This window comes from Sebastes fasciatus, chromosome 11, assembly GCF_043250625.1.
Source record: "Sebastes fasciatus isolate fSebFas1 chromosome 11, fSebFas1.pri, whole genome shotgun sequence".
Taxonomy (NCBI): domain Eukaryota; kingdom Metazoa; phylum Chordata; class Actinopteri; order Perciformes; family Sebastidae; genus Sebastes; species Sebastes fasciatus.
The window spans coordinates 35,163,469-35,189,246 of NC_133805.1; the positions used below are offsets into that span (position 1 = coordinate 35,163,469).

At 45.3% G+C, this 25,778-nt stretch overlaps 1 protein-coding gene and 5 non-coding genes across 6 annotated transcripts in view; 5 read left to right on the forward strand and 1 right to left on the reverse strand.

Moving 5' to 3' along the window:
• LOC141777788 (voltage-gated inwardly rectifying potassium channel KCNH6-like) overlaps positions 1–6,974 on the reverse strand; it is a 57,117-nt gene extending 50,143 nt beyond the window's left edge. Inside the window, exons 1-2 of the mRNA XM_074652343.1 lie at positions 6,748–6,974; positions 3,398–3,628 (exon numbers count right to left, since the gene is read on the reverse strand). Coding sequence (XP_074508444.1) covers positions 3,398–3,628; positions 6,748–6,823 — 307 coding nt within the window. The 5' untranslated portion in view covers positions 6,824–6,974. The remainder of the gene's footprint in view (positions 1–3,397; positions 3,629–6,747) is intronic.
• A 5,331-nt stretch (positions 6,975–12,305) lies between these two features.
• Positions 12,306–12,379, forward strand: trnat-ugu (transfer RNA threonine (anticodon UGU)). Its single transcript has one exon. It is a non-coding gene; the product is annotated as a tRNA-Thr (tRNA).
• Positions 12,380–13,085: 706 nt separating this feature from the next.
• Positions 13,086–13,159, forward strand: trnat-agu (transfer RNA threonine (anticodon AGU)). The gene has a single exon. It is a non-coding gene; the product is annotated as a tRNA-Thr (tRNA).
• Positions 13,160–16,163: 3,004 nt separating this feature from the next.
• Positions 16,164–16,236, forward strand: trnat-ugu (transfer RNA threonine (anticodon UGU)). The gene has a single exon. It is a non-coding gene; the product is annotated as a tRNA-Thr (tRNA).
• A 296-nt stretch (positions 16,237–16,532) lies between these two features.
• trnat-agu (transfer RNA threonine (anticodon AGU)) lies at positions 16,533–16,606 on the forward strand. The gene has a single exon. It is a non-coding gene; the product is annotated as a tRNA-Thr (tRNA).
• Positions 16,607–16,852: 246 nt separating this feature from the next.
• On the forward strand, positions 16,853–16,925 carry trnat-cgu (transfer RNA threonine (anticodon CGU)). The gene has a single exon. It is a non-coding gene; the product is annotated as a tRNA-Thr (tRNA).
• Positions 16,926–25,778: the final 8,853 nt, after the last annotated feature.

Consider the following 25,778-nt stretch of genomic DNA (forward strand, 5'->3'; position numbering starts at 1 on the left):
GTGCTGGATTTTATCCAAAGCCACTTACAATAAATGCATTCAACCTTGTGGGTACAACCCCAATTGCAAAAATCATGCAAGTACATCGACTTCATCAAATGTGCTGATCTACTTCAAGTAGGGATTTCACGAGAAGCGATAGTCCGAAGTCGATGCCAAAATTCTGAAAATGTGACGGTACTCGTTTTTCTACGGTGGGGATGCAAGATAATGGAATCTGCCATTATTCCGTCAGATTCTGTCCTGGCCGTGGAACAACGGACCAGCTCTTCACTCTCGCAAGGATCCTGGAGGGGGCCTGGGAGTATGCCTATCCAGTCTACATGAGTTTTGTGGACTTGGAGAAGGCGTATGACCGGGTCCCCCGGGAGATACTGTGGGGGGTGCTGCGGGAGGATGGGGTGATGGGGTCACTTCTCAGGGCCATCCAATCTCTCTACGCCCAAAGCGAGAGCTGTGTTCGGGTTCTTGGCAATAAGACAGACTCGTTTCCGGTGGGGGTTGGCCTCCGCCAGGGCTGCGCTTTGTCACCAATCCTGTTCGTGATATTCATGGACAGGATATCGAGGCGTAGTCGGGGGAGGTGGGTTTACAGTTCGGTGTGCTGATGATCTCATCGCTGCTTTTTGCAGATTATGTGGTCCTGTTGGCATCATCGGTCTGAGATCTCCAGCACTCACTGGATCGGTTTGCAGCCGAGTGTGAAACGGCCGGGATGAGGATCAGCACCTCTAAATCTGAGGCCATGGTTCTCAGCAGGAAACCGAATGATTGCCTACTACGGGTAGGGAATGAGTCCTTACCCCAAGTGAAGGAGTTCAAGTATCTCGGGGTCTTGTTCGCGAGCGAGGGGACGATGAAACGTGAGATTGGCCGGAGAATCGGAGCAGCGGGGGCGGTATTGCATTTGCTTTACCGCACCGTTGTGACGGAAAGAGAGCTGAGCCGGAAGGCAAAGCTCTCAATCTACCGGTCAATCTTCGTTCCTACTCTCACCTATGGTCATGAGGGCTGGGTCATGACCGAAAGAACTAGATCGTGGGTACAAGCGGCCGAAATGGGTTTCCTCAGGAGGGTGGCTGGCGTCTCCCTTAGAGATAGGGTGAGAAGCTCAGTCATCCGTGAGGGACTCGGAGTAGATCCACTACTCCTTTGCGTTAAAAGGAGCAAGCTGAGGTGGTTTCGGGCATCTAGTGAGGATGCACCCTGGGCGCCTCCCTAGGGAGGTGTTCCAGGCACGACCAGCTGGGAGGAGGCCACGGGGAAGACCCAGGACTAGGTGGAGAGATTATATCTCCACACTGGCCTGGGAACGCCTCGGCATCCCCCAGTCAGAGCTAGTTAATGTGGACCGGGAAAGGGATGTTTGGGGTCCCCTGATGGAGCTGTTGCCCCCGCAACCCGACCCTGGATAAGCGGTTGAAGATGGATGGATGGACGGAATATAATGGATGGATGTATTACTACTCATGATGCGACCCTTCATACAAATAAAGAATGTAAAGGCCATCCAATATTAGGTCAAAGGTACATTGCACATAAAATGCTCCGAACTTAACAAGTCTAAACAAGGGGCGTGCTGTGACAACCCATCAGTGATCACCATGGTATCACTGATGGGTCACAATCCTGCAGTCTGTTTCCCTGGACTCGTCTTCATAGACTGTGGACTTCATCTGCATTGTGGCTGCAATATAACTAAGCTGCTCCCACATTAGACTGTGACACACTTTTTACTGGTCTATGGTCTAAATTTAGTCTCAAATTAAATCCGTCATTGGATAATTACTACCCTTCATATCTATACTGTCTCAACATTAACACTGGTGCACAACAAAGAGAACAAGAAAGTTCCTCTGAGAGTGCAGAAAAATAACATTTCAAACAGTTATATTACTATTCTATTTGTCTACCTTCTTATTGTACAGTTCATAATAAGTATGTTGTATATTGTATATGAACAGCCTGATTTAATTGAGCCACCATGTTGACACTGAGTTACAAAGGTCAACTCATCACCTGATATTAAGATGATGAGGTCAAAGGTATCACAAACTCCGGCTGATGGATCCAAATAAGCCAGAGCTCTGATATATTCTCCTCTATGTCCTTCTATGTAGTGGGTCAATTTGAAATGACAGATGATGATGGATGTGTTCCTTTAACATAGAAATACATCATTTATCATTCAGTGTGGACTACTGTCAATGTGTGTGTTAGTGTGTGTCTACGTGTGTGAGGCAGAGGCCAGGAAGAGTGGTGGTAATGGAACAGACTAAAACTCTTCATTTACTGATTTGAAAGGATTTTAAAAATGAGGTGGAAAACTCTGAAAATGTCACTTGGAAAACACAACACACAACATGCCTTTTCATAGGAACTATGTCATGGTAGACAGGAGTCCAATATACAATAAAGTAAAGGAACTAAAGCAACACAAAGAGAGATGAACACAGTTCTCATAAGGAAAATACCTGTACTAGTCATTTGCACAAGTGCCCAAAACAACATATGATTATGTGACAAAGGTGACTGCTGTTCATATCACCTCTCCTGATTTCTTTTAACAATGACTACAGTCATTCTATTACCTTAATCAAGTAGTTAATGTGGTGTAACCTAAACAAACCTTATCAGTCATATAATAATATACATTAATATGATTAGGGATGCATTGATACCGATACCAGTATCCGGTCCAATACTGTGCGCATAACCACCCGTGTAATCATAACCGTAAAACTACTCCGATACAACCGCACCCGATACCCCTTTACAGCAAACGTGACGTTAACCTCTAGTCAGCAGAGATCGCTAAATAACGTTGCAAAGTTGGGCTAAATTTTGCCGAGGGAAAACTGGCATGGCCATTTTCAAAGGGGTCCCTTGACTTCTGACCTCAAGATATGTGAATGTAAACGAGTCTCCCCTTTACAGACATGCCCACTTTATGATAATCACATGTAGTTTGGGGCAAAAACCATGCAAAATGTTCAAAACCGTTCAAATGTGTTATTTTCTCCTATTCTAAACAGACAAACAATCTCCCGTTCCCCCCTGGCCTGCCATTTTAAAACTACTCGCTGACTGCTAACGTTACTCGAGTTAGATAGCGGTCCACTTCCGTGTTTTGGTACGGTTGGCTTTCACACCTGATGCGAACCGAATCCGAGCACACGTGATCCGTACTCCAGACCACCTTTCAAGTGGACTCGGGCACAGTTCATCGATCCGTGCCCGAGTCCACTTAACGGAGCGTTCACACTAATCAATCGAACTGGACTTTGGGGACAAGTGTACTCGGATCCGGGTCTGGGTCCCTAATATGAAAGCACCCTAAATCTCTACAAACAATGACTGAGTTAATCAATTAAAATGAGAGTTGACAGGATCGTACCATCTTTAGTGTAGAGGGAGATCTCCACCTTCCTCTCCTCTGCTCCCAGCAGAGCTTTAGTCATCTGGGCCACCGCTGGTCTCTTAGTGTGAGGTCCATACAGGAAGCTGCAGGTGCAGGGCTTCTGCATGACCTCAGCCCGGGTGTAACCACACATCCCACAGAAGGCGTCATTACAGAAGATGATGGCACAGTTCTCCACCTGTGCGTTGGCGATGATAAACTTTCGATCTGTGGAGGAAGAGGACAGAGAAGAAAGGAGTTGATACCTGAGACTGAAATTATTGGACCTTAAAAAATGCCACCCAAATAGTCTGACTAAATGAAACATCAACACACACCGCATGTGGATTTAGTGCATGTTAGTGCATGTGAGCGTGCTAGGGGTGGGAAAAAAATTGATTCACATATGTATCACAATTTATTTTTTATGATTTTGAAATAGATTTTTTAATGCCTGAATCGATACATTTGCTTCATTTGGGTCTATGTGGAGGTAGAAGGACGTTACCGCTTTTATTGTTGTAGTCTGAGTAACGTGACATCATATCCGTACCCATATACTGACATTTACAGACGTAGGCAAAGTTGTTGGTAACGTTCCGTTAAAGAGAGAAAAACCAACAATGGTCACTGAAATAACTTGAAACTGACAAAAGTAATAATAAATAAAAATTCACTGAAAATTAACTAATGAAAATCAGATATTGTTTTTGAATTATGGTTCAGCAGAATCATTTAAAAAAACAAACTAATGAAACTGGCTTAGACAAAAATGATGGTAACATTAACTTAATATTTTGTTGCACAACCTTTTGAGGCAATCACTGCAATCAAGTGATTTCTGTAACTCTCAATGAGACTTCTGCACCTGTTGACAGGTATGTTGGCCCACTCCTCGTGAGCAAACTGCTCCAGCTGTCTCAGGTTTGAAGGGTGCCTTCTCCAGACTGCATGTTTCAGCTCCTTCCACAGATGTTCAATAGGATTTAGATCAGGGCTCATAGAAGGCCACTTCAGAATAGTCCAATGTTTTGTTCTTAGCCATTCTTGGGTGTTTTTAGATGTGTTTTGGGTCATTATCCTGTTTGAGGACCCATGACCTGCAACTGAGACCAAGCTTTCTGACACTGGGCAGCACATTTCGCTCCAGAATGCCTTGATAGTCTTGAGATTTCATTGCACCCTGCACAGATTCAAGACACCCTGTGCCAGATGCAACAAAGCAGCCCCATAACATAACCGAGCCTCCTCCATGTTTCACATTAGGTACAGTGTTCTTTTCTTTGGATGCTTCATCTCTTCGTCTGTGAACATAGAGCTGATGTGACTTGCCAAAAAGCTCCAGTTTTGTCTCATCTGTCCAAAGGACATTCTCCCAGAAGCTTTGTGGCTTGTCAATATGCATTTTGGAAAATTCCAGTCTCGCTTTTTTATGATTTGGTGTCCTCCTCGGTTGTTTTCCATTAAGTCCACTTTGGCTCAAACAGTGACGGGTGGTGCGATCTGACACTGATGTACCTTGACCTTGGAGTTCACCTCTAATCTCTTTGGAAGTTGTTCTGGGCTCTTTGGTTACCATTCGTATTATCCGTCTCTTCAATATGTCATCAATTTTCCTCTTGCGGCCACGTCCAGGGAGGTTGGCTACAGTCCCATGGACCTTAAACTTCTGAATAATATGTGCAGCTGTAGTCACAGGAACGTCAAGCTGCTTGGAGATGGTCTTATAGCCTTTACCTTTAACATGAAGGTCTATAATGTTCTTTCTGATCTCCTGAGACAACTCTCTCCTTAGCTTTCTGTGGTCCATGTTCAGTGTGGTACACACCATGACACCAAACAGCACAGTGACTACTTTTCACCCTTTAAATAGGCAGACTGACTGATTACAAGTTTGAAGATACATGTGATGCTAATTACAGGACTCACCTTAGTTTAATATGTCCCTATGGTCAAATTATTTTACATCTTTTCTAGGGGTACCATCATTTTTGTCTAGGCCAGTTTCATCAGTTTGTTTTTTAAAATGATTCTGTTGAACCACAATTCAAAAACAATATCTGATTTTCATTAGTTCATTTTCAGTAAATTTTTATTTATTATTACTTTTGTCAGTTTCAAGTTATTTCAGTGACCATTGTGGGGTTTTCTCTCTTTAACGGAACGTTACCAACAACTTTGCCTACGTCTGTATGTTCTCTGCATTCAAACGGCCCCGATGGAGCTGACCATGGATGGATAAACAGAACGGAGCTGATGGCAAAGCTAGAGACCACCTTGGCGAAATTAGAGGAAGTATACACGTGTGACTACGTTCGGTTTTCAAAATAAGGTGTTAACTAAGGAAACTGTATAGACACTATACACTAGTATATACAAAATACATATATGGAAATAAGATTGATTGGATTATATTCACCAGAGGTATGAAACACTACATGTCCCTTATAAATTAAAAAGAAAATACCATTAATTTGTGAGAGATGTCTTTATTTTTAGATTTTTGTGTTGCTGAAATAATAAATAATGTCTGACAATGACTGATATATTTGACTTCAGGACATCTCTCATGACATACATGACAAACATTTTCACTGTATTAATTCAGATATTTTCTAAAAAGTAAAGTAAAAGTCCCTAGAAGTGTATAATTCAACTTTTTCCCATGGTCTAGGGTTAAAAAAGTTAACAATAAATCGCAATATTGAATCGCAATACATATCGAATCGGCACCCAAGTATCGTGACAGTATTGAATCGGGAGATAGGTGAATCGTCCCAGCCCTAGAGCGTACCCCTCTGCCCCGCTCATACGTCCCGACCGATCCGAAAGCGTAGTACCTACTTTATAGTAGTCTCAAAGACGCCCGATATACTGCTGGGTATCTTAACCTATAATAATATAATATCATTTATTAATTCATGTATATTACTCATACATACTCAACACAAGTTTACAAGTAAGAAAATGTAGGACTACTTAGAAAACTAAAAATTCACAAGTTAACAGCTGCATAGGCCATAAGTGATCTTATTGGCTATATTTTTTCTGAATGCCATAATAACATTTTACTAGCCTAATTATTATTATGATTATTTGCCTGTTTTAAAAGTAAACAGTTCATTAGATATAATGAGCATAAATATTCCAGCCTTTGGTAAGAAAACAAACAAACAAAAAACACTAGTGTTTCTCCTGCTGTAAACAGAAAAGGTACATTTCATCCCCATACAATAAACTAATAATCCAGGAATATTTAGGTAATAGTATTTTAGTAAATGAAGTGTTTATTAAATGTCTAGTGGTGAAATCAAACGGTTGTGACGGACCCTCTCGGGTCTACTTACTCTGTCCCTCGAACTTGCGGATGATGGTATCCAGGAAAGTGTTCTGTGGCGCCACATGGCCTCGTCTCACCGGCATGGCTCGGACCCGGTGAGGATGGAACCTCCTTCGGCTCTGCTCGGCTAAAACCCGAGCTCTTCCGATCTGTCTCTGTCTCTCTCTTGCACAGAAGTAGTCTCAGCGGTGTGTCTGTCTCTCCTGCTGGGCTGCTGGTCAGACTTCAGCACATCCTCTCTCGTCCTCATCCTCTCCTCCTCTTTCTCTCTCTCTTTCTCTTTCTCTCCTTCAGCACCCCCCCTAACCCCCGCCTATAATCTGAATCCCTGCCTCTGATTGGTCCAGGCAACAGGTAAACTACAGCCACTCACTGCTGCTACAACTACTGCCAATTTTACCACATTTCATACTGCAAACTTATTTATATAGGGCTCTAAATAAGGCATGAACAGGCATGAAATCTGAATATTTTTTTTATTTATTAAACAAAAAGAAAGAAAAAAAGCTATAGACCAATTAAACAGGATACCATAGAAACAAAGGATAAATTGCAGTTAGGTTAGGGGATTGCAACAAAAATGAAATTGTTTTACACCGTTCAACCCCCCAGAACCCTAACCCTAGCCCCGTAAACACACATCAGACATCACAATGGTTTTAAGACAAAAAATATGATTTTAATTTTCACAAATAACTGTATTTGTGATAATATAAATAAACAAATGGTAAATGGACTTTTATATAGCTCCTTTCTAGTCTTCCCACCACTCAAAGCTCTTTAGACTACATGTCAGCATTCACCCATACACACACACATTCATACACTGATGGCAGAGGCTGTATCGTGTTATCACCTGGCAGTCTAGTAGTTTTCCCTGTGTTTCCTCTGTTTCCCTGTCCTTTTGTCTCCTGTGTGTTTTACCCTGTCAGTCTAATCTGTTTGTAAGGAGGTGTGGCCATCTCCTTGTCCTTCTCCTGGGTGGTGGCTGCTGGAGCAGCTGACACCAATCACTCAATCAAGACACACTCTGCAGTATATCAACCCTGGTCTTCCTGCCATTCATCGCCAGATCGTTTTCGTCGCCACAGTGGTAGTAACGCATTCAGGCTCACTTACCTTACTTTGCTAGTTTTGACTTTGTCTCTGCTCCCCTTGTACCTTTTTTGTACTCATCCAGTTTTTGTCCTTTTGTCCTAGTGGTATTACATACCTGTCAGCTGCCTCCGCTTCCTGCTGTACCTACCTGCTCACTCTCTGACATCATTGCTTCTCAGATCACAAGTGGACTGGAATCACCATCTGGGGGATCACTGGAACCCCATTCCCCATGCTCCACGCTCCCTTTAAGACTTTTAGTCTTAATCCCAGCCATGTCGGACTCTGAGGACCCCCAGTCCTGTCCACTGTTCAATTTATTATTATTAATAAATTCATCTTTTGTTACAACTTTAAACTTGACTAGTGTGTGCTGCTTTTGGGTCCAAGTTTTGTTAACCAGAACATAACAGGCTGTCATGCAAGGAGCCAACCTGCCCATCAGGATCTGATCTAAATACTCATTCACACACCAATGGCTCAGACTTCAGGAGACATTTGGGGGTTCAGTGCTCAAGGACACTTCGACATGTGGACTGATGGAGCTGGGGATCTAACTGCGGCTGGGCGAATGAAATTTTGAGAGAGAGTGATATAGGGGTGAAACATTATTTCTTTCTTTCTTTCTTTATTTTTTAAAATAGCATTTTTTTAAAATTATAATCATCATTATTATTATTTAGAGGGCGACCAGCCCCCCCCCAGAAGCTGGCGTCCTAGACGAACGACTATATGGCTTATGCCTTAAAGTCCGTGTAAAGCAAAAATAAATATGCATTCTGGGTTTGTCACACCACAGAAAAAATGTGTTACTAACCACCCAGCCAAATGTGAATGATTAAATGAATCGGCAAGTATATAAAATGAGCTTTAAAAATCGTGGAAAAATCATCAGTATTCTCTGCTCTGAGACACTGGGGGCGTGTTGCTGGAGGCGCTGAAACCTGAAACCTCTCTTAATACGTCCATGGCTGAAACCACACCCACATGCGGGGAAGGTGCAGCCTGTCAGGATTCCTCGGTAGCAGCGAGCGAAGAGGGAAAAGCCCAGCGCCGAATAGCTGTCCGACGGGCGGATTGGGGAGTCCTTCTGATCTAGGCTCAGCCCGCGGACGTTGTGAGGACCGGGAACGGCCCCTGTCTTACAGTCTGCCCGGGTGATTCAACTCGCCGGGTTAGGGACGGCCGCTCGGTGTGGGAGGATCCCCTCGCGGGACCTCTCCTCGGTCTTGGCTGACCCCTGCCAGGACGATTTCATTCGAGGCGGTCGGTCGGCTTGGAAAGGCTCAAGGCGAGAGTGGCTCACGGCTTCGCTGCCGCGAGCTTTACAGCGCCCCTCACCCAGACAAAGTGCTTGCTTTTGTGGTCCTGGTACTCTCAAAGACATTCGTGGCCCTGGTACTCCATACTCTGACACCTTGTCAGTTTCTTTTTTTTTTTAAGATTATACATTTTTTGTACAGAAAAAGAATAAATATACATAGGACATGGGATGGATTACAAAAATAGTGACATGCATGCCAACGCTCGATATGAAGCTCAATCCCACTACGCTGAGAGTTTGAGTTTCATGCTCTACTGACTGAGCTAGCCAAGTTTACCTTTGATAAATGTCTAGGTTTCTGTTTTGTTTTCAAAAAGGGTTCAGGTTTCTGAAGACGGGTGGGGTTATGTTAAGGATGGCTCCACTGCGTCATCGAGCCATGATTTCAGCCCCGCTTAAAAAATCCTGAACACAAAACTGGCGAAAAACACTGTAACGGTCTAACTCCACAATCCAGTACTACAATGTTCACAGTCTTTGCAACATATTTTCAGTCATTATTTTCCAACATTCATAATGTGTTTAGAAACAAATCTCTGAATTTTCTTTAAATGGCTTTTAAACCGACCCTGATCTCTCTTTAAACAACAACTGGCCGATCCAACACACTCTACACAGTGGAATACAATACAGCTCACAGGTAGAAACATCTTCATAAGCTACATATACAGTGGGCTATATGTTCAGGTATGGCTATAGTACAATAGCTATGTAACAGAACCCTGAATATCATTTAGAGAGAAAAAGGCAAGTGTTTGTCATTTTCAGATTGCATTCACTAGTCTTCTTATGTCTTGTTCCTGATGTCATTTGGATGTGACAAGTGATGGACGTGGCAAACATCAGATAAATTGTGTGTGACAGGATTAAGAAAACAATTAGAGTATAGTAGAAATGGTAGTGGTCACATCAACAGTCCTCTTAGCAGTGTTTAATAATGCTGCTGTATTCCTAATGGAGGGCTGATGTGGGCCAGCTCCTTCTTACTTCAGCCACAAAGTGACATCTACTGGATCAATGTTGTAATGAAAAGTCTTTTATGCGATGAAATGTCCCCATCTTTAGAACTAATATGAAACTGTGTGTGTATTTTGAAGCAATAGGTTTGGAGGACTTTATAAGACTGAATTTCCATGATCAGCTGTGATGATGACTGATGACGGCTTGGATTCTATACCTGTGTGTGTTCTAACTCAGATTCCTGATGATGTTAAGCCCTTACTTAGTGCAGATTGATTGTAGGCGATGGACCCAGCTGCAACCAGAACACTTGATACGCATCTCAGGATGAACCTGAACACACACAACATTTATTCCAACAGTAGAGTCATTCTCTATTTGGGGGTATATTCCATGTCCATTGATGATAATGATTTATTTTTTCGAACAACCAATTTTCTTCAAAAATATCATATTTTAGAGATTAAGGGAAAGCATATTATAAGATCAGAGCTCTCTCCACCTCTAGACGTGAACGCGCGCTCACTCCACACTGCAGAAGAGTTAGTTTAGCTCTGAGAATATCTAGTGAATGTAGAGTGGACATTTGTGCAGAAATAAATGCTGCAGCTCCTCCAGACCAACAGAGTTACGTTATCGTCACGTTACCGACCGGGTGCCGGTGTCTTCGGCTGCCGAGCGGGCGGGAGGCGATAACGTAACTCGTTGAGGAGCCCCGCTGCTGAAGCCTGCGCTGAGCAGGAAAAGCCAACACTAGGATCAGCATTGATTCATGGAGAGACCTTCGTCTGGTCAGCTAACATTACTGCCAAGCAGCTGAAATATAGAGGGATATTGTGCTTTTAGCTGATGTGTGTCGCCTCACTGTTTTGAGCGATGCTCGTTCATGTCTATTTAGAGCGAGCACAAGCACGAGCCCGACGCTGACTTTCGTTGATTTCAAGGCCACAGGTGTCACTGTTAAGAAGCATTTCTGAAAGTTACAAATAGTCCCTTTAAGGCATTTTAGGATGATTACTTATCGGTCACATGCTCTCTATTCTAATGTTTGTGAAGTACATATTACGAATATGTTGAGAAATGACAGATGTTATTGTTGCTGCTCGGAGGTAAGTATATTCCTGGAAAGGCAAGTTATTATTTCTTTTTTCTTTCAGTACAATAACTTTTAAGATATATATAGCTTTGCTTTTCAAATTTAAAATGCTTAATCTGTGTACTCTGGGTTGCATTTTTCAAACTTCTGGTAAAAGTCAAACATTTTTAAGAAGGCAGTGGAGTTTAAATGACATTGTCTAACATAAGTGTTCAATCTACCTGTAATATATAGAAACAGTTTATATTTTTCACTGAGCAATAATCCCAACAGGCAATGAAAAAATTTAAAAATATATCTGAGATTGATAGGAGTCATTGAACAGCATTTTATGCCTTTAAATTGTAATGGTTAAATTTCACAGAAAATTAAGTTGCAGTATTTAGATGTTGCTTTCACTGTAAAACTAGTCATTAATACTTAAAAAGACACTATGTTATAAACAACTTTTGAGTAAAATTTTGTATGAAAATTCAGTTAAACAGTGTTTTCTTGTTTGGTGTTTTTTCAGTTAAATTAAATGGGATTCAATGTACAATAAGTGCATGAAAATCTTACTGAAATAATTAGTCTAATAGTAGCGTGGCAATGCCAATACAGCAGAGAAGGGCTGTTGGATTTACCGATTGAAATTGTAAATTACGACAGTTCTAAACTGTAAAATGTGCAAGTTGTTCTGTAAAGTTGTTTACATTTTCACTGTACATAATAATTCTGGCAACCACAGCTGCCAGTTTTTTCGTAAAAACAACATGTTTTTATTTTTTACAGTGTATGCATTTTCATCAATTATTTTTTGTTACTTCCACCCTTGAGGCCATTTTCCTTAAATCATAAATGGCAATTTTGTGTTGTGTTGTGAATGATGAGGTTAAGATGGTGAAAATTATGAAACATGGCTCTGTTTTCATCATGTCGCGACTGTTTTTGTTGACGGTTGACAGTTAAATGTTGACTGTTGGATTGAAGAAACAGACAGAATGGAAGAAGCTATCAGTGAGTTTTTAAGTGTTTTAAATCCAGTACTGTTTACGGCCATGTTTACTAGCCCGTTGTCTTCTTGCAACGGGGAGCTGCAGCTTTAGGAGGTGCTGTGGCTTAGTTGGTTAAAGTGCCTGTCTTGTAAACAGGAGATCCTGGGTTCAAATCCCAGCAGTGCCTTTTGGTTGCAGAGATTGTCTCTCTCTTTGGACTAAATGCATTTCATATGAACTACCCAATACCAGTTTGTTTTACCTCTGACCACAGTCAGCATCGCATGCACCTGAAACCACACCCAACAGTGATGTCACAGGGTCTCGGAGTACACCTGTACATCACTGCAGCATGGTGAGAAGTTAAAGGTGCCCCGTTTAGTTTTCTTGTGAACAAACAAAGTTCATGTTTACATCATAGAAATAGAATAGAAGTAGAATGCACATCAAACTGTTTTCCGTGGTCATTCAACTGCTGCAAAAGAAAATGTTGATTTTTGTTAATTGTTATGGTGACAACACACGTCAGTGCGTCAGTTGGACAGTAAGATGTTGTCCCAGCTCGCTGGGAAGAGAGCAGACACAGCTCCGGAGACGGTCACCGATGGCTGGCTATTTAGTAGAGGTAGCTTGATCTTTTCCGGAGTGGCGGGAAGTGAGGCAGAGGGACCGACCCAGCGCTGCCACTGGCCACCAGTTTGCTGTTCGGCTCATTTTCTGTAACCAGTGTAGAATTAAAGCATGGCAGAATTAGCAAGCTAGCTAACTAGCCAGCTGTTCACTACTTAGCTCCATTACCTTCCTCAAAAAAAAAAGTGTTTAAAATCCAGTATAGTTACATCCATGTTTACTAGTTTATTGTCTTTCTGCAATATGGAGCAACAACTGCAGGAGGCGCTGTGGCTTAGTTGGTTAAAGTGCCTGTCTAGTAAACAGGAGATCCTGGGTTCAAATCCCAGCAGTGCCTGCTCTTTTAGTTTAGAGAAAGACTGGTTCTGGTTAAAAGTTGACTGTTGTGATGAGGAAACAGACAGCTCCTCACACAGGACAGTCACTTAATAGCCAGTTTACTAGGAATTTAACTCTGCAGACTTGGACTGTGATAGAGAATAACGGTGTACAGAGGTATGTGTTTCCGCCAAGTTTTGAACTGGGGACCTTTCGCGTGTGAGGCGAACGTGACCACTACACTACAGAATCTGACGAAAAGGCCTTTTACGTACGTGCCCGCCTTAATGCACCTGCATACTTCACTGAAAACATTTCAAATGCCAAACTTCTGATCTCTCCAAGTCAACAGCTAGTTGACTTGGAGAGATCAGATGATACATTTTAAACTGGAGTCAGTCACAGCTGCTGTGTCATGGATTTGAGTGACAGTAAATGCAGTAGGCACAGGAAATATAAATATATTTTATTAGAAACACTCCTTCATCGTGAATCTAGTTATTTGTTGAAAAGGGTTTATTGTAGATGGGTTTCAGTCCTCCCATTATCAGCATGAAAACAACATTCACAAAAAAGAAAAAGATTTGAGCCAATGAGGTACAGAAACCCCCAAGTCAATGCTGAAAGGCGTAACCTGCAAATTCAGCATGACATGACATTGAATAGTCCATTTACGTGGTTTTATCCACATTTCACATCTGTGGTCTACCAGAGTCAACACAACCAAAATGTGTCACTGTCCTTCAACTTCAATCATTCCCTATATCCATCCATCCATCCATTATCTGTAACCGCTCATCCCATTCAGGGTCGTGGAGGAGCTGGAGCCGATCCCAGCTGGACATTGGGCGAAGGCGGGGTGCACCCTGGACAGATCGGCAGACTATCACAGGGCTGACATTAGAGACAGACAACCAATCACACTCACATTCACACCTACAGGCTCATTCCATATCTCTGTATTTTCTCTGTATACACTGGAACAGCGCCACCTGTCCATTGACGTGCCAAAAACATGGATGAAGCAGTCCTCGTTAGTATAGCGGACAGAATCTCTGCCTGTCACGCCGAAGACAGGGTTTCGATTCCGTGACAGGTAGGGTAGTGTTTTCTACCAGCTGCTTATTATTCACCAAGAAAGACAGAAAGTTGTAAAGCAGCAGCAGTTGTTATTTCACAGCAGAATGGAGTATTCAAAATTAGCAGCATCTCGTAATAGGGAGTTATTCGTCCATGAAATGTGATATTCATACCATATGTTGATTTCCGGGAGGCTACGGAGATGGACTTTTCCTTTGGCATCATGGAAGTTCTGGCATACGACTCAGGAAGGGAGAGTAGGGTTTGGCTCAGGCTGCGTTCAGCAGGGGAGGAGAACTGCTGTCTCTGACTGAGGATATTGTCGAGCAGTGGAAAGGGGTGCGGAAAATCAGGGCGAAATTTGTACGGTGCGAACTAGCTATAAGGACAACTGAAAAGATCAAGCACTGATAGCGCAAAGCAAAGAATGCACCGACTATCACAAAGGCAAGAAAACCAAGTGGACGTTTAACTGAACAAGTACGTTACATTGATATGCCCTGTTCTTCTCAGCAATTGGGAAAGTTCAGAACATTTTTGAAAATTGGTATTTACGGTTGTTTTGCAGGTTGTCGTGGCCGAGTGGTTAAGGTGATGGCCTTGAAATCCATTGGGGTCTCCCCTTGCCCGTTCAAATCCTGCCGACAACGAAAGACACTTTTCGGCAGCGGGAGTGCACCATTGATACTTGTGTAGGCTTCCCAGCAGAGACATTTCAGGTACAACTTAGAAAGAAACATCAGTATCAAAGCAAACAAAGTGATTCTTTGACAGTAATTATTGATTGAGTAGACACTTGATTTTGTGTGTTGTTTCTTAAAATCCTTAAGATTGGTATTCAATCTAACCCAATTTTTTAAACTGTGTTCGATACAATATCGAAAATGAGTCAGTAAAGGGTGACAACCCCATGCATTTTTTAAATGCAGGGCTCGTTTCAGTCTCAATGCCCAGAAAGTCCCCGTCAGGTTCGAATATTTCGCAAGCTAGATATCTGGAATGTGTGTGCCAGGCATCGATGAGCCTCTCGGCAAGCGTTTTTTAGCAGTTCACACATGGTGCTTGAACGCCGATGGAGAACTGAAAAGATCAAGCACCGATAGCACCCGTTGGGGTCTCCCGGCGCAGTGGGAACCCACCAATGATACTTGCGTAGGCTTACCTGCTGAGCAATTTTCAGGTGCAACTTCAAAACATCAGTAACAAAGCAAACAAAGTGATTCTTTGACAGTAATTGTTGATTTAGTAGACACTTTGTGTGTTTTGTGTGTTGTCTCTTAAAATCAAATTGTCAGCCAATCAAACCCAATTTTGGATACTGTGTTTGATACGATATTGAAAATAGGTAATTAGAGGTGACAGCCCCGTGCTTTTTTTCAAAAGCAGGGCTCGTGAATTTTGTGTAATAACAGTTTAGCGCAGTGATGGTGGTATTGGTATACTGTTGCTTGGTATTGTTGTTAGAATTAAGCAGTAAAGCTGGGGACACACCAAGCCAACATCAAAGAACTAGCGGCAACGAAGGCCGCCTGTTGCGTCGCCTCACGTCACCTTTGCTTTGACCGACAAGTTGCACTTGAACACACCGTAAAGACTACAGCCGACGGCCAGTTAGCACGTACGTTCTGTGCCTGCCTGAGATGAAATAACTCTTCCTACCAGCAGGTCGCGGTAGTGTGTACTTGTCATTCAAAAAGGGAAACCGGAAGACCGAGGACGGTGGATATACAAGCCGTTATTATGATACGGACATAAAATAAAGCAGTTGCTGACCACATATTCCAGATGGCCATGTCGTTGTGAAAATATCCGTGTATTGGAATGATCAGGTGAGATCAAGAAGAAAAATGGGAAGAGCCCTCTGTGTTTTTCCTCTTGATATTACTCATTGGCTTGCTCCGTATGCAACTTTGATACGAGAGAAGAAGACAACCAAGATCAGAGGTGTTGTGGCTTAGTGGTTAAAGCGGCAGTCTTGTAAACAGGAGATCCTGGGTTCAAATCCCAGCAGTGCCTTTTGGTTGCAGAGATTGTCTCTCTCTTTGGACTAAATGCATTTCATATGAACTACCCAATACAAGTTTGTTTGACCCCCGACCACAGTCAGCATCGCATGCACCTGAAACCACAACCAACAGTGATGTCACAGGGTCTCGGAGTACACCTGTACATCACTGCAGCATGGTGAGAAGTCAAAGGTGCCCTGTTTAGTTTTCTTGTAAACAAACAAATTTCATGTTTACATCATAGAAATAGAATAGAAGTAGAATGCACATGAAACTGTTTTCCATGTTCATTCGAGTACTGCAGGAGGTGCTGAGGCTTAGTTGGTTAAAGTGCTTGTCTAGTAAACAGGAGATCCTGGGTTCAAATCCCAGCAGTGCCTGGTTGTTGCAAAAATGAGCTCTTAAATAAAGTCTGTCATGTTTGTCTCTGCCACCTCAACATCAAGGGTTTATTTTAGGCTGGAAAACTCAGTAGTTAAGTTTAGAGAACGACTGTAGTTCTGTTTAAAGTTGACTGTTGTGATGAGGAAACAGACAGCTCCTGTATTAAACTATTTGTAACTCTTTTTTACATTTTGGAAATGAATGCAGCTTTGATATGAGAGAAGAAGACAGCAAAAAACAGTGGTGCTGTAGCTTAGTGGTTAAAGCGCCTGTCTCGTAAACAGGAGATCTTGGGTTCAAATCCCAACAGTGCCTCACACAGGACAGCAGACTTTATCAGTAGAAGACTGAGCTGAGAAAGTCAGGGCCTTAAGGCAGCAAATGTACTACTGTGATTGCTGGTATAGTGGTGCAAGCACTTTCCCCGGTTTGATTTCTGGCCATCGCAGTTGCATTTCACAGATTTCAAAGCAACGTACCAGATTAACCATCAGTGTTTTAGTCAGATTTCTTCTTTTATTCAGGTGCTCAGTGGTAGACCGCATGCTTTGCATGTATGAGGCCCCGGGTTCAATCCCCGGCATCTCCAATAGGTATTATGGTCACAGTAAAAGGGTGACTCTGGGGGAGTAGGGCACGTTAGTATATGGATAGCTATGTTCACACTACAAGACTTTCAAAGTCATCCCATATCTTTACTGCAAAACTTGGTGTTTTGACATGCAGTAAATTCCTACTGTGACCCGAGGTTTCCCCTCAACCCTTGTCTTGCGCTCTCATTGGCTGTAGCTTCTGGCAGGAGTCCCCGACAGGTCCAGATATTTAGCATGCTAGATATCTGGAATATGTCTGCGAGCCTCTCGGCGAGCGTTTTTGAGCAGTTCACACATGATGCTTGAATGCCAAGTGCGAGTGGCAAGCCAATGACGTTTTGCCTCTGATCTGGGGCTTTTGTTGACATTTGTAACGCCGAGTTATTAAGTGATTTTGGAAATTTGGAAATTTGGTGTGAAGACTTTTTTGCGCAGCGATGGTGGTATAGTGGTGAGCATAGCTGCCTTCCAAGCAGTTGACCTGGGTTAGATTCCCAGCCATCGCAGTCCTTTTCTTCTTCTACTGACAAACGGATAAATGGTAAAGGATCCCAGCTGACATTGGGCGAAGGCGGGGTACACCCTGCACAGATCAGCAGACATTCAAAGAGCTGACACTAGAGACAGACAACCTTTCACACTCACATTCACACCTACGGCCTCATTCCATATCTTTGTATATTCCCTATATACAAGAGCGCCACCTGACCTGTCCGTTGACGTGCCACAATTAGGGATGAAGCAGTCCTTGTTAGTTAGTGGACAGTATCAAATCTCAGCAGTGCCTGGTTGTTGCAGAAATGAGCTCTTAAATTAAGTCTGTCATGTTTATCTCTGCCACTTCTATATCAAGGGAAAACTTAGTAGTTAAGTTTAGAGAAAAACTGCTTCTGGTTAAAGGTGACTGTTGTGATGAGGAAACAGACAGCTCAGAATGCACCAACCATCACAAAGGCAAGTAAACCAAGTGGACATTTAACTGAACAAGTACGTTGCATTGATATGCCCTGTTCTTCTCAGCAATTGGGAAAGTACAGAAGATTTTTGGAAATTGGTATTTACGGCTGTTTTACAGGTTGTCGTGGCCGAGTGGTTAAGGCGATGGATTCGAAATCCATTGGGGTCTCCCCGCGCAGGTTCAACAACTTAAAAAAAAACATCAGTATCAAAGCAAACAAAGGGATTCTTTGACAGTAATTGTTGATTGAGTAGACACATGAAGAAAAATGGGAAGCATTTTGGAAACAATGGAAGAGAGAACGGAATGAACACCAACAAGAGGAGGTGCGTTAGTACTATAGTCTGGAAGTTATGGTTTGAGAGGGAAGGGGGATTCTGCTCCTGTGTATTTGCTGCGGAGCAGAAGGTCATGGCTTCGATTCCCACATGAGGCAAGGATGGAGAAATGTGTCAAGGTAATGGATAAATGGTAAAGGTAGGCGGGGTACACCCTGGACAGATCGACAGACTATCACAGGGCGGACACTAGAGACAGACAACCATTCACACTCACATTCACACCTACAGGCTCATTCCATATCTCTGTATATTCCCTGTATACACTGGAAGAGCGCCACCTGTCCGTTGACGTGCCACAATTAGGGATAAAGCAGTCCTCGTTGTTAGTGGACAGTATCAAATCTCAGCAGTGCCTGGTTGTTGCAGAAATGAGCTCTTGAATTAAGTCTGTCATGTTTATCTCTGCCACTTCTATATCACGGGTTTAGTTTAGGCAGGAAAACTTAGTAGTTAAGTTTAGAGAAAGACTGCTTCTGGTTAAAGGTGACTGTTGTGATGAGGAAACAGACAGCTCAGAATGCACCAACCATCACAAAGGCAAGAAAACCAAGTGGACGTTTAACTGAACAATGATATGCCCTGTTCTTCTCAGCAATTGGGAAAATACAGAAGATTTTGGGAAATTGGTATTTACGGCTGTTTTACAGGTTGTCGTGGCCGAGTGGTTAAGGCGATGGATTCGAAATCCATTGGGGTCTCCCAATGACTGAGGATATTGTCATGCGGCGGAAAGGGGAGCGAAAATCAGGTTGAAATTTGTCTGGTGCGAACTAGCTATAAGGAGAACTGAAAAGATCAAGCACTGATAGCGCAAGAAAATCCGTAACAATGTGCAAGTTGGGCAATTGGGGAAACTTCAATTGCAAATTGGTGATTTCGTTCCTCAAATTGGTGTATTTGTGTTCCCAAAAAAGACAAGCTCTGTAAGAGTGCTATTGTGAAGTGTGCTATACATTATGTCTACCCGTCATCATCCTCCTCCTCCTCCTCCTACTCCTAATCATCAGGAATTCTGCTACTCTATCTCATCATGCCTCTCCGGGAACCATCACCTTAACGTGGTGGAGAGGTTTGTGTGTCCCTATGACCCTGAGGGCTGTGTTGTCTGGAGCCTCGTGCTCCTGGTAGGGTCTCCCATGGCAAATTGGTCTTAGGTGAGGGGCCGGACTAAGAATGGTTCACAAAAAACCCAATGACGACACGAGGCAGAGGAGGAGTTACCCGGCCCGGAGGAAGCCCGGGGCCCACGTCTGGAGCCAGGCCCAGACGGAGGGCCCGTCAACGAGCGTCTGGTGGCCGGGCTTGCCACGGAGCCCGGCCGGGGATACCCCGAAAAAGGAACGTGGCACCCCCCTCCTCTCCATCCTGTGGGCTCACCACCTGCAGGAAGAACCGCTTGGGTCGGGTGCGCTGCCACACGGGTGGCAGTGAAGGCCAGGGACCTCGACGGACTGGACCCGGGCGGCAGAGGCTGGCTCTGGGGACGTGGAACGTCACCTCTCTGTGGGGGAAGGAGCCGGAGCTTGTGCGGGAGGTGGAGCGCTACCAGTTGGATCTGGTAGGGCTTACCTCTACGCACAGCCTCGGTTCTGGAACCGTACTCTTGGATAGGGGTTGGACTCTATTCTTCTCTGGAGTTGCCCATGGTGTGAGGCGCCGGGCGGGTGTGGGGATACTCACAAATCCCCGGCTGAGTGCCGCTACGTTGGAGTTTACCCCGGTGGACGAGAGGGTCGCCTCCCTACGCCTTCGGGTTATGGGGGGGAAAACTCTGACTGTTGTTTGTGCGTATGCACCAAACAGCAGTTCGGAGTATTCGGCCTTCTTGGAGACCCTGAATGGAGTCCTGTATGGGACTCCAGTAGGGGACTCCATAGTTCTCCTGGGAGACTTCAACGCGCACGTGGGCAACGATGGAGACACCTGGAGTGGCGTGATTGGGAGGAACGGCCTCCCTGATCTAAACCCGAGTGGTCGTTTGTTGTTGGACTTCTGTGCTAGTCATGGATTGTCCATAACGAACACCATGTTCGAACATAAGGATGCTCATAAGTGTACGTGGTACCAGAGCACCCTAGGCCGAAGGTCGATGATCGATTTTGTAATCGTATCATCTGATCTGAGGCCGCATGTTTTGGACACTCGGGTGAAGAGAGGGGCGGAGCTGTCAACTGATCACCATCTGGTGGTGAGTTGGGTCAGAGGGTGGGGGAAGACTCTGGACAGACCTGGTAAGCCCAAACGCGTAGTGAGGGTGAACTGGGAACGTCTGGAGGAGGCCCCTGTCCGAGAGATCTTCAACTCACACCTCCGGCGGAGCTTTTCTGGCATCCCTGTGGAGGTTGGGGGCATTGAACCCGAGTGGACGATGTTCAAAGCTTCCATTGCTGAAGCTGCGGCGGTGAGCTGTGGTTTTAAGGTCTTAGGTGCCTCAAGGGGCGGCAATCCTCGAACACCGTGGTGGACACCGGTGGTCAGGGAAGCCGTCCGACTGAAGAAGGAGGCCTTCCGGGATATGTTATCTCGGAGGTCTCCGGAGGCAGTTGCAGGGTACCGACGGGCCCGAAGAGCAGCAGCCACTGCCGTGACGGAGGCAAAGCAGCGGGTGTGGGAGGAGTTCGGAGCAGCCATGGAGAAGGACTTTCGGTCGGCACCAAAGTGCTTCTGGAAAACCATCCGGCACCTTAGGAGGGGGAAACGGGGAACCATCCAAGCTGTGTACAGTAAGGATGGGACACTGTTGACCTCAACTGAGGAGGTAATCGGGCGGTGGAAGGAGCACTTTGAGGAACTTCTGAATCCGACCAATACGCCCTCTATGGTAGAGGCAGAGCTGGAAGCTGATGGGGGACCATCATCAATTACCCTGGTGGAAGTCACTGAGGTAGTCAAACAACTCCACAGTGGCAAAGCCCCGGGGGTTGATGAGATCCGCCCAGAAATGCTGAAGGCTCTGGGTGGGGAGGGGCTGTCTTGGATGACACGTCTCTTCAACACCGCGTGGAAGTCGGTGACAGTGCCTAAGGAGTGGCAGACCGGGGTGGTGGTTCCCCTTTTCAAAAAGGGGGACCAGAGAGTGTGTGCCAATTACAGGGGTATCACACTGCTCAGCCTCCCTGGTAAAGTCTACTCCAAGGTGCTGGAAAGGAGGGTTCGGCCGATAGTCGAACCTCAGATCGAAGAGGAACAATGCGGATTCCGTCCTGGCCGTGGAACAACGGACCAGCTTTTCACTCTCGCAAGGATCCTGGAGGGGGCCTGGGAGTATGCCCATCCAGTCTACATGTGTTTTGTGGACTTGGAGAAGGCATATGACCGGGTCCCCCGGGAGATACTGTGGGGGGTGCTGCGGGAGTATGGGGTGAGGGGGGCACTTCTCAGGGCCATCCAATCCCTGTACGCCCAAAGCGAGAGCTGTGTTCGGATCCTCGGCAATAAGTCGGACTCGTTTCCGGTGGGGGTTGGCCTCCGCCAGGGCTGCGCTTTGTCACCAATCCTGTTCGTGATATTCATGGACAGGATATCGAGGCGTAGTCGGGTGGAGGAGGGTTTGCAGATCGGTGTGCTGAGGATCTCATCGCTGCTTTTTGCAGATGATGTGGTCCTGTTGGCATCATCGGTCTGCGACCTCCAGCACTCACTGGATCGGTTCGCAGCCGAGTGTGACGCAGTCGGGATGAGAATCAGCACCTCTAAATCTGAGGCCATGGTTCTCAGCAGGAAACCGGTGGTTTGCCTACTCCGGGTAGGGAATGAGTCCTTACCCCAAGTGAAGGAGTTTAAGTATCTCGGGGTCTTGTTCGCGAGTGAGGGGACAATGGAACGTGAGATTGGTCGGAGAATCGGAGCAGCAGGGGCGGTATTGCATTCGCTTTACCGCACCGTTGTGACGAAAAGAGAGCTGAGCCGGAAGGCAAAGCTCTCGATCTACCGTTCAATCTTCGTTCCTACTCTCACCTATGGTCATGAGGGTTGGGTCATGACCGAAAGAACGAGGTCGCGGGTGCAAGCGGCCGAAATGGGTTTCCTCAGGAGGGTGGCTGGCGTCTCCCTTAGAGATAGGGTAAGAAGCTCAGTCATCCGTGAGGGACTCGGAGTAGAGTCCTTGCTCCTTTGCGTCGAAAGGAGCCAGTTGAGGTGGTTCGGGCATCTAGCAAGGATGCCTCCTGGGCGCCTCCCTTGGGAGGTGTTCCAGGCACGACCAGCTGGGAGGAGACCACGGGGAAGACCCAGGACTAGATGGAGAGATTATATCTCTACTCTGGCCTGGGAACGCCTCGGGATCCCCCAGTCAGAGCTGGTTAATGTGGCCCGGGAAAGGGAAGTTTGGGGTCCCCTGCTGGAGCTGTTGCCCCCGCGACCCGATCCCGGATAAGCGGTTGAAGATGGATGGATGGATGGATATCTCATCATCATCACCATCATCACCATCATCACAGCTCCATCTGGACACATTGTCCACATTGTCTAAACTGAACTCCTTTCGCTGTTCTCATTTTGAAAACAGTTCATTGTTGTGTTTCTGTACTTTAAAGTAGTCATTTGGTTGAATAATGACCTCCGTATTCATGTTCTATAATATATTGAACTTGTGGTTCCATGACCACATGCTGGAGGTAAACCAATAACCAGTTAGTTTTTGTAAAGATGACCAACTCTATTTAGAAAAAACACACACAAACACAGCAAACCAAAATGCAACATAAATATATAAAATTAAAAAACAATATATTATATACACACACACATATATATACACACATAGGAGTCTATCTCTTTCTCTTCCTCCTCCTCCTAGGATTTTAAAAGTGCTGCTGTTGTGATGCCCCCTCTCTTCTCTGTCAGCCACTGCTCCACAGTCCTGCCCTTTAGGTCTGACACCGCGCAGGACGTCTCCCTGGTCTTTCTGTAGAGACTGTGGACAGTGGCTTTCGCCCTTTGTTGGCCAAACTGGCGGCAGGTCCTCTGTTTCGGGGGCGGCAAAGAGCCTTCCCGCATGGCCTTCCACTTCTTCTACAGCCTCCAGATGGTGGTCCTGGGGATGCAGGTCTTCATCCACTGCTTCAGAGTCATTCGTCCTGCTGCCGCCACCTTGCAGAACTGATGACCTCTGAAGCTGTAGAATCCCCTTTGACCTGCAGGACCACCACACATGGGGCAAGAGGCTTTGAGAGAGTTTGAGGAAACACACACACAACAGTCAGTCACTAAAAAAGGAAAGAAAGAAAGAAATCAATCAATCAATCAATCAAAGGCATCGGAGGTGGCGGCAGGGGTAGAGGCATCGGAGGAGGCGGCAGAAATAGCAGAGGTAGAGGCATCGGATGCATCGGAAGCATGTATTGGTGGGGGCGTCGTCGGTGGTGGTGCTGGTGATGGCAGCAAGGGCAGCAACGCAGGCAGCGGTGGCTTCGCTGGCAACGGTGGCCACGTCAGCAGCCCTCTGCTCCGCCAACCACTGCTCCGCAGTCTTGCCCTCGCCCTCATTTGAAAGGGTACAGAACTGTTTGCCATTTCGGCTTGTGTGGCTGTACTTAAATGTCTTAGGCATGCCACACTGCTGGCAGGTATAAGTCTTTCTTTCATGAAATGGCCAGCCCTTCTTCTTGGCCTTTGCCTCCGCCAATGCTGTTTGTTTTCTACGCCACTTTGTGGTCCTTGGTATTTTATGCCCATCCCTCTTCTTCATCTCGTGGAGGATGTCCTCCACGGAGCGGCCCTTGACTTTAGAGCAGAAGTCTCTGCCCTTACAGGTTGTGTGCCCAAACTCGCGCCGTTTGGGCCTACCGCATTTAGAGCAGGGCTAAGACTTAGGAGGTTTCCTCATCGCTTTGATCTCCTTACCCGCTGCTCTTGGCTCTAGCCACCGCCTCAGCCCTTTCCTTCCTCCTGTATGCCATGGACCTCGGCGCCACCTCCCCCTGGCCCACAGGAGGGTAGTCCTCAACGTGCTTCATGGTACTGGGCCGCTTTTTTCTGTCTGCATGAACACAATGAAGAAATGGATGCATCACAGGAAACATCAGAGGAAACATCAAAGGAGACAGCAGAGGAGACAGCATTTCATTGACAGTTCTTCAACATGAAGAAATAAGACCACGTTCATACCTGATGGATCTAAGGAAATATTTTAGGCCGATGAGCATGTCCCAGTTTATGAAGGTTAATGAACGCCTCCTCCTCCGTCCGTCTTGATATGCGCCTTCAGCGACTCCAGAGCATCAACACAGTGTTTTCCAGTCGCTGCCGCTCTTCATTTTCAAACTGGATCTTTTGCCTTGAAGTGAAAAATAGCTACGAGGTAAAATAAAAAGAAAAAAAGACGATCAGGGCCGAGATCAAGCCATGTAGATGTCCCTCCATTGTTGCGTTCTGGAAGTCTGCTCTTCATTGTTTACCTCCGGGAGTTTTCCAGCATGGACATTCTGACCAATCAGAGAGCAGCTTCTTTGCGCACCAAAATTTTGGTCCGCTTGTAAACACAAACCAAACTTGAGGCAATATGCAACATTGTAACAATTTGGTCCCTGATTCAGACCAGAGCAAACCAGAGTTTCTCACCTTTATCGTTGACCAGCTACACACTCCCAGCCAATCAGAGTCCTCCCCTTGGTCCCCTCCCCCCTCCCCTCCTTCCTTCCTTCCTTCCTTCCTGTTCTGCTGCCCACAGCCTTTGAGTTCTGTTACCAGTGTTTTAGCACCTCCTAGTGGTGGACATTGCCGGCACCCGGGGATTCTTTAGCTAAAGCGCCCTAAACACATTTCCATTCATTCTCTATGGTAGTGCTGAACCACTACGGATGCAATATATCTTTGGCCGCTATTGTTTGTTTGGCGCCCTTTTTCCGAGGAGAGGAGGAGTTGTTGTTTCCTTCGCCACTCTGGCAGTGTTGGTCTGGATGAGCTACACTTCGCATCGACTTGAGCTTGAGCTGCGCTCTGTGGACATTACGCCAAACGGTGAGTTATATTTAGATAAATAAAGATTACCGACATGTTACTATAATGTATCCTGGCGCTGTGTGGCGTGTCCTTGCTTGTGTGGACGCTATAAAGTTAACGGTTAGCCGTGTTTCTTCAGTTTATTGTGTCGCCGCGGCCGTGTTGGCGACTTTTGGGATGAACTACAAGCTAACGTAACATTATTAACAACGAACCAACATGTTACTATAATGTATCCTGGCGCTGTCTGACGTGTTCTTGTTTCTGTGAACGCTATAAAGTAACCGTTAGTCGTGTTTCTCCCGTTTATTGTGTCGCCGCGGTACTTTGGGAT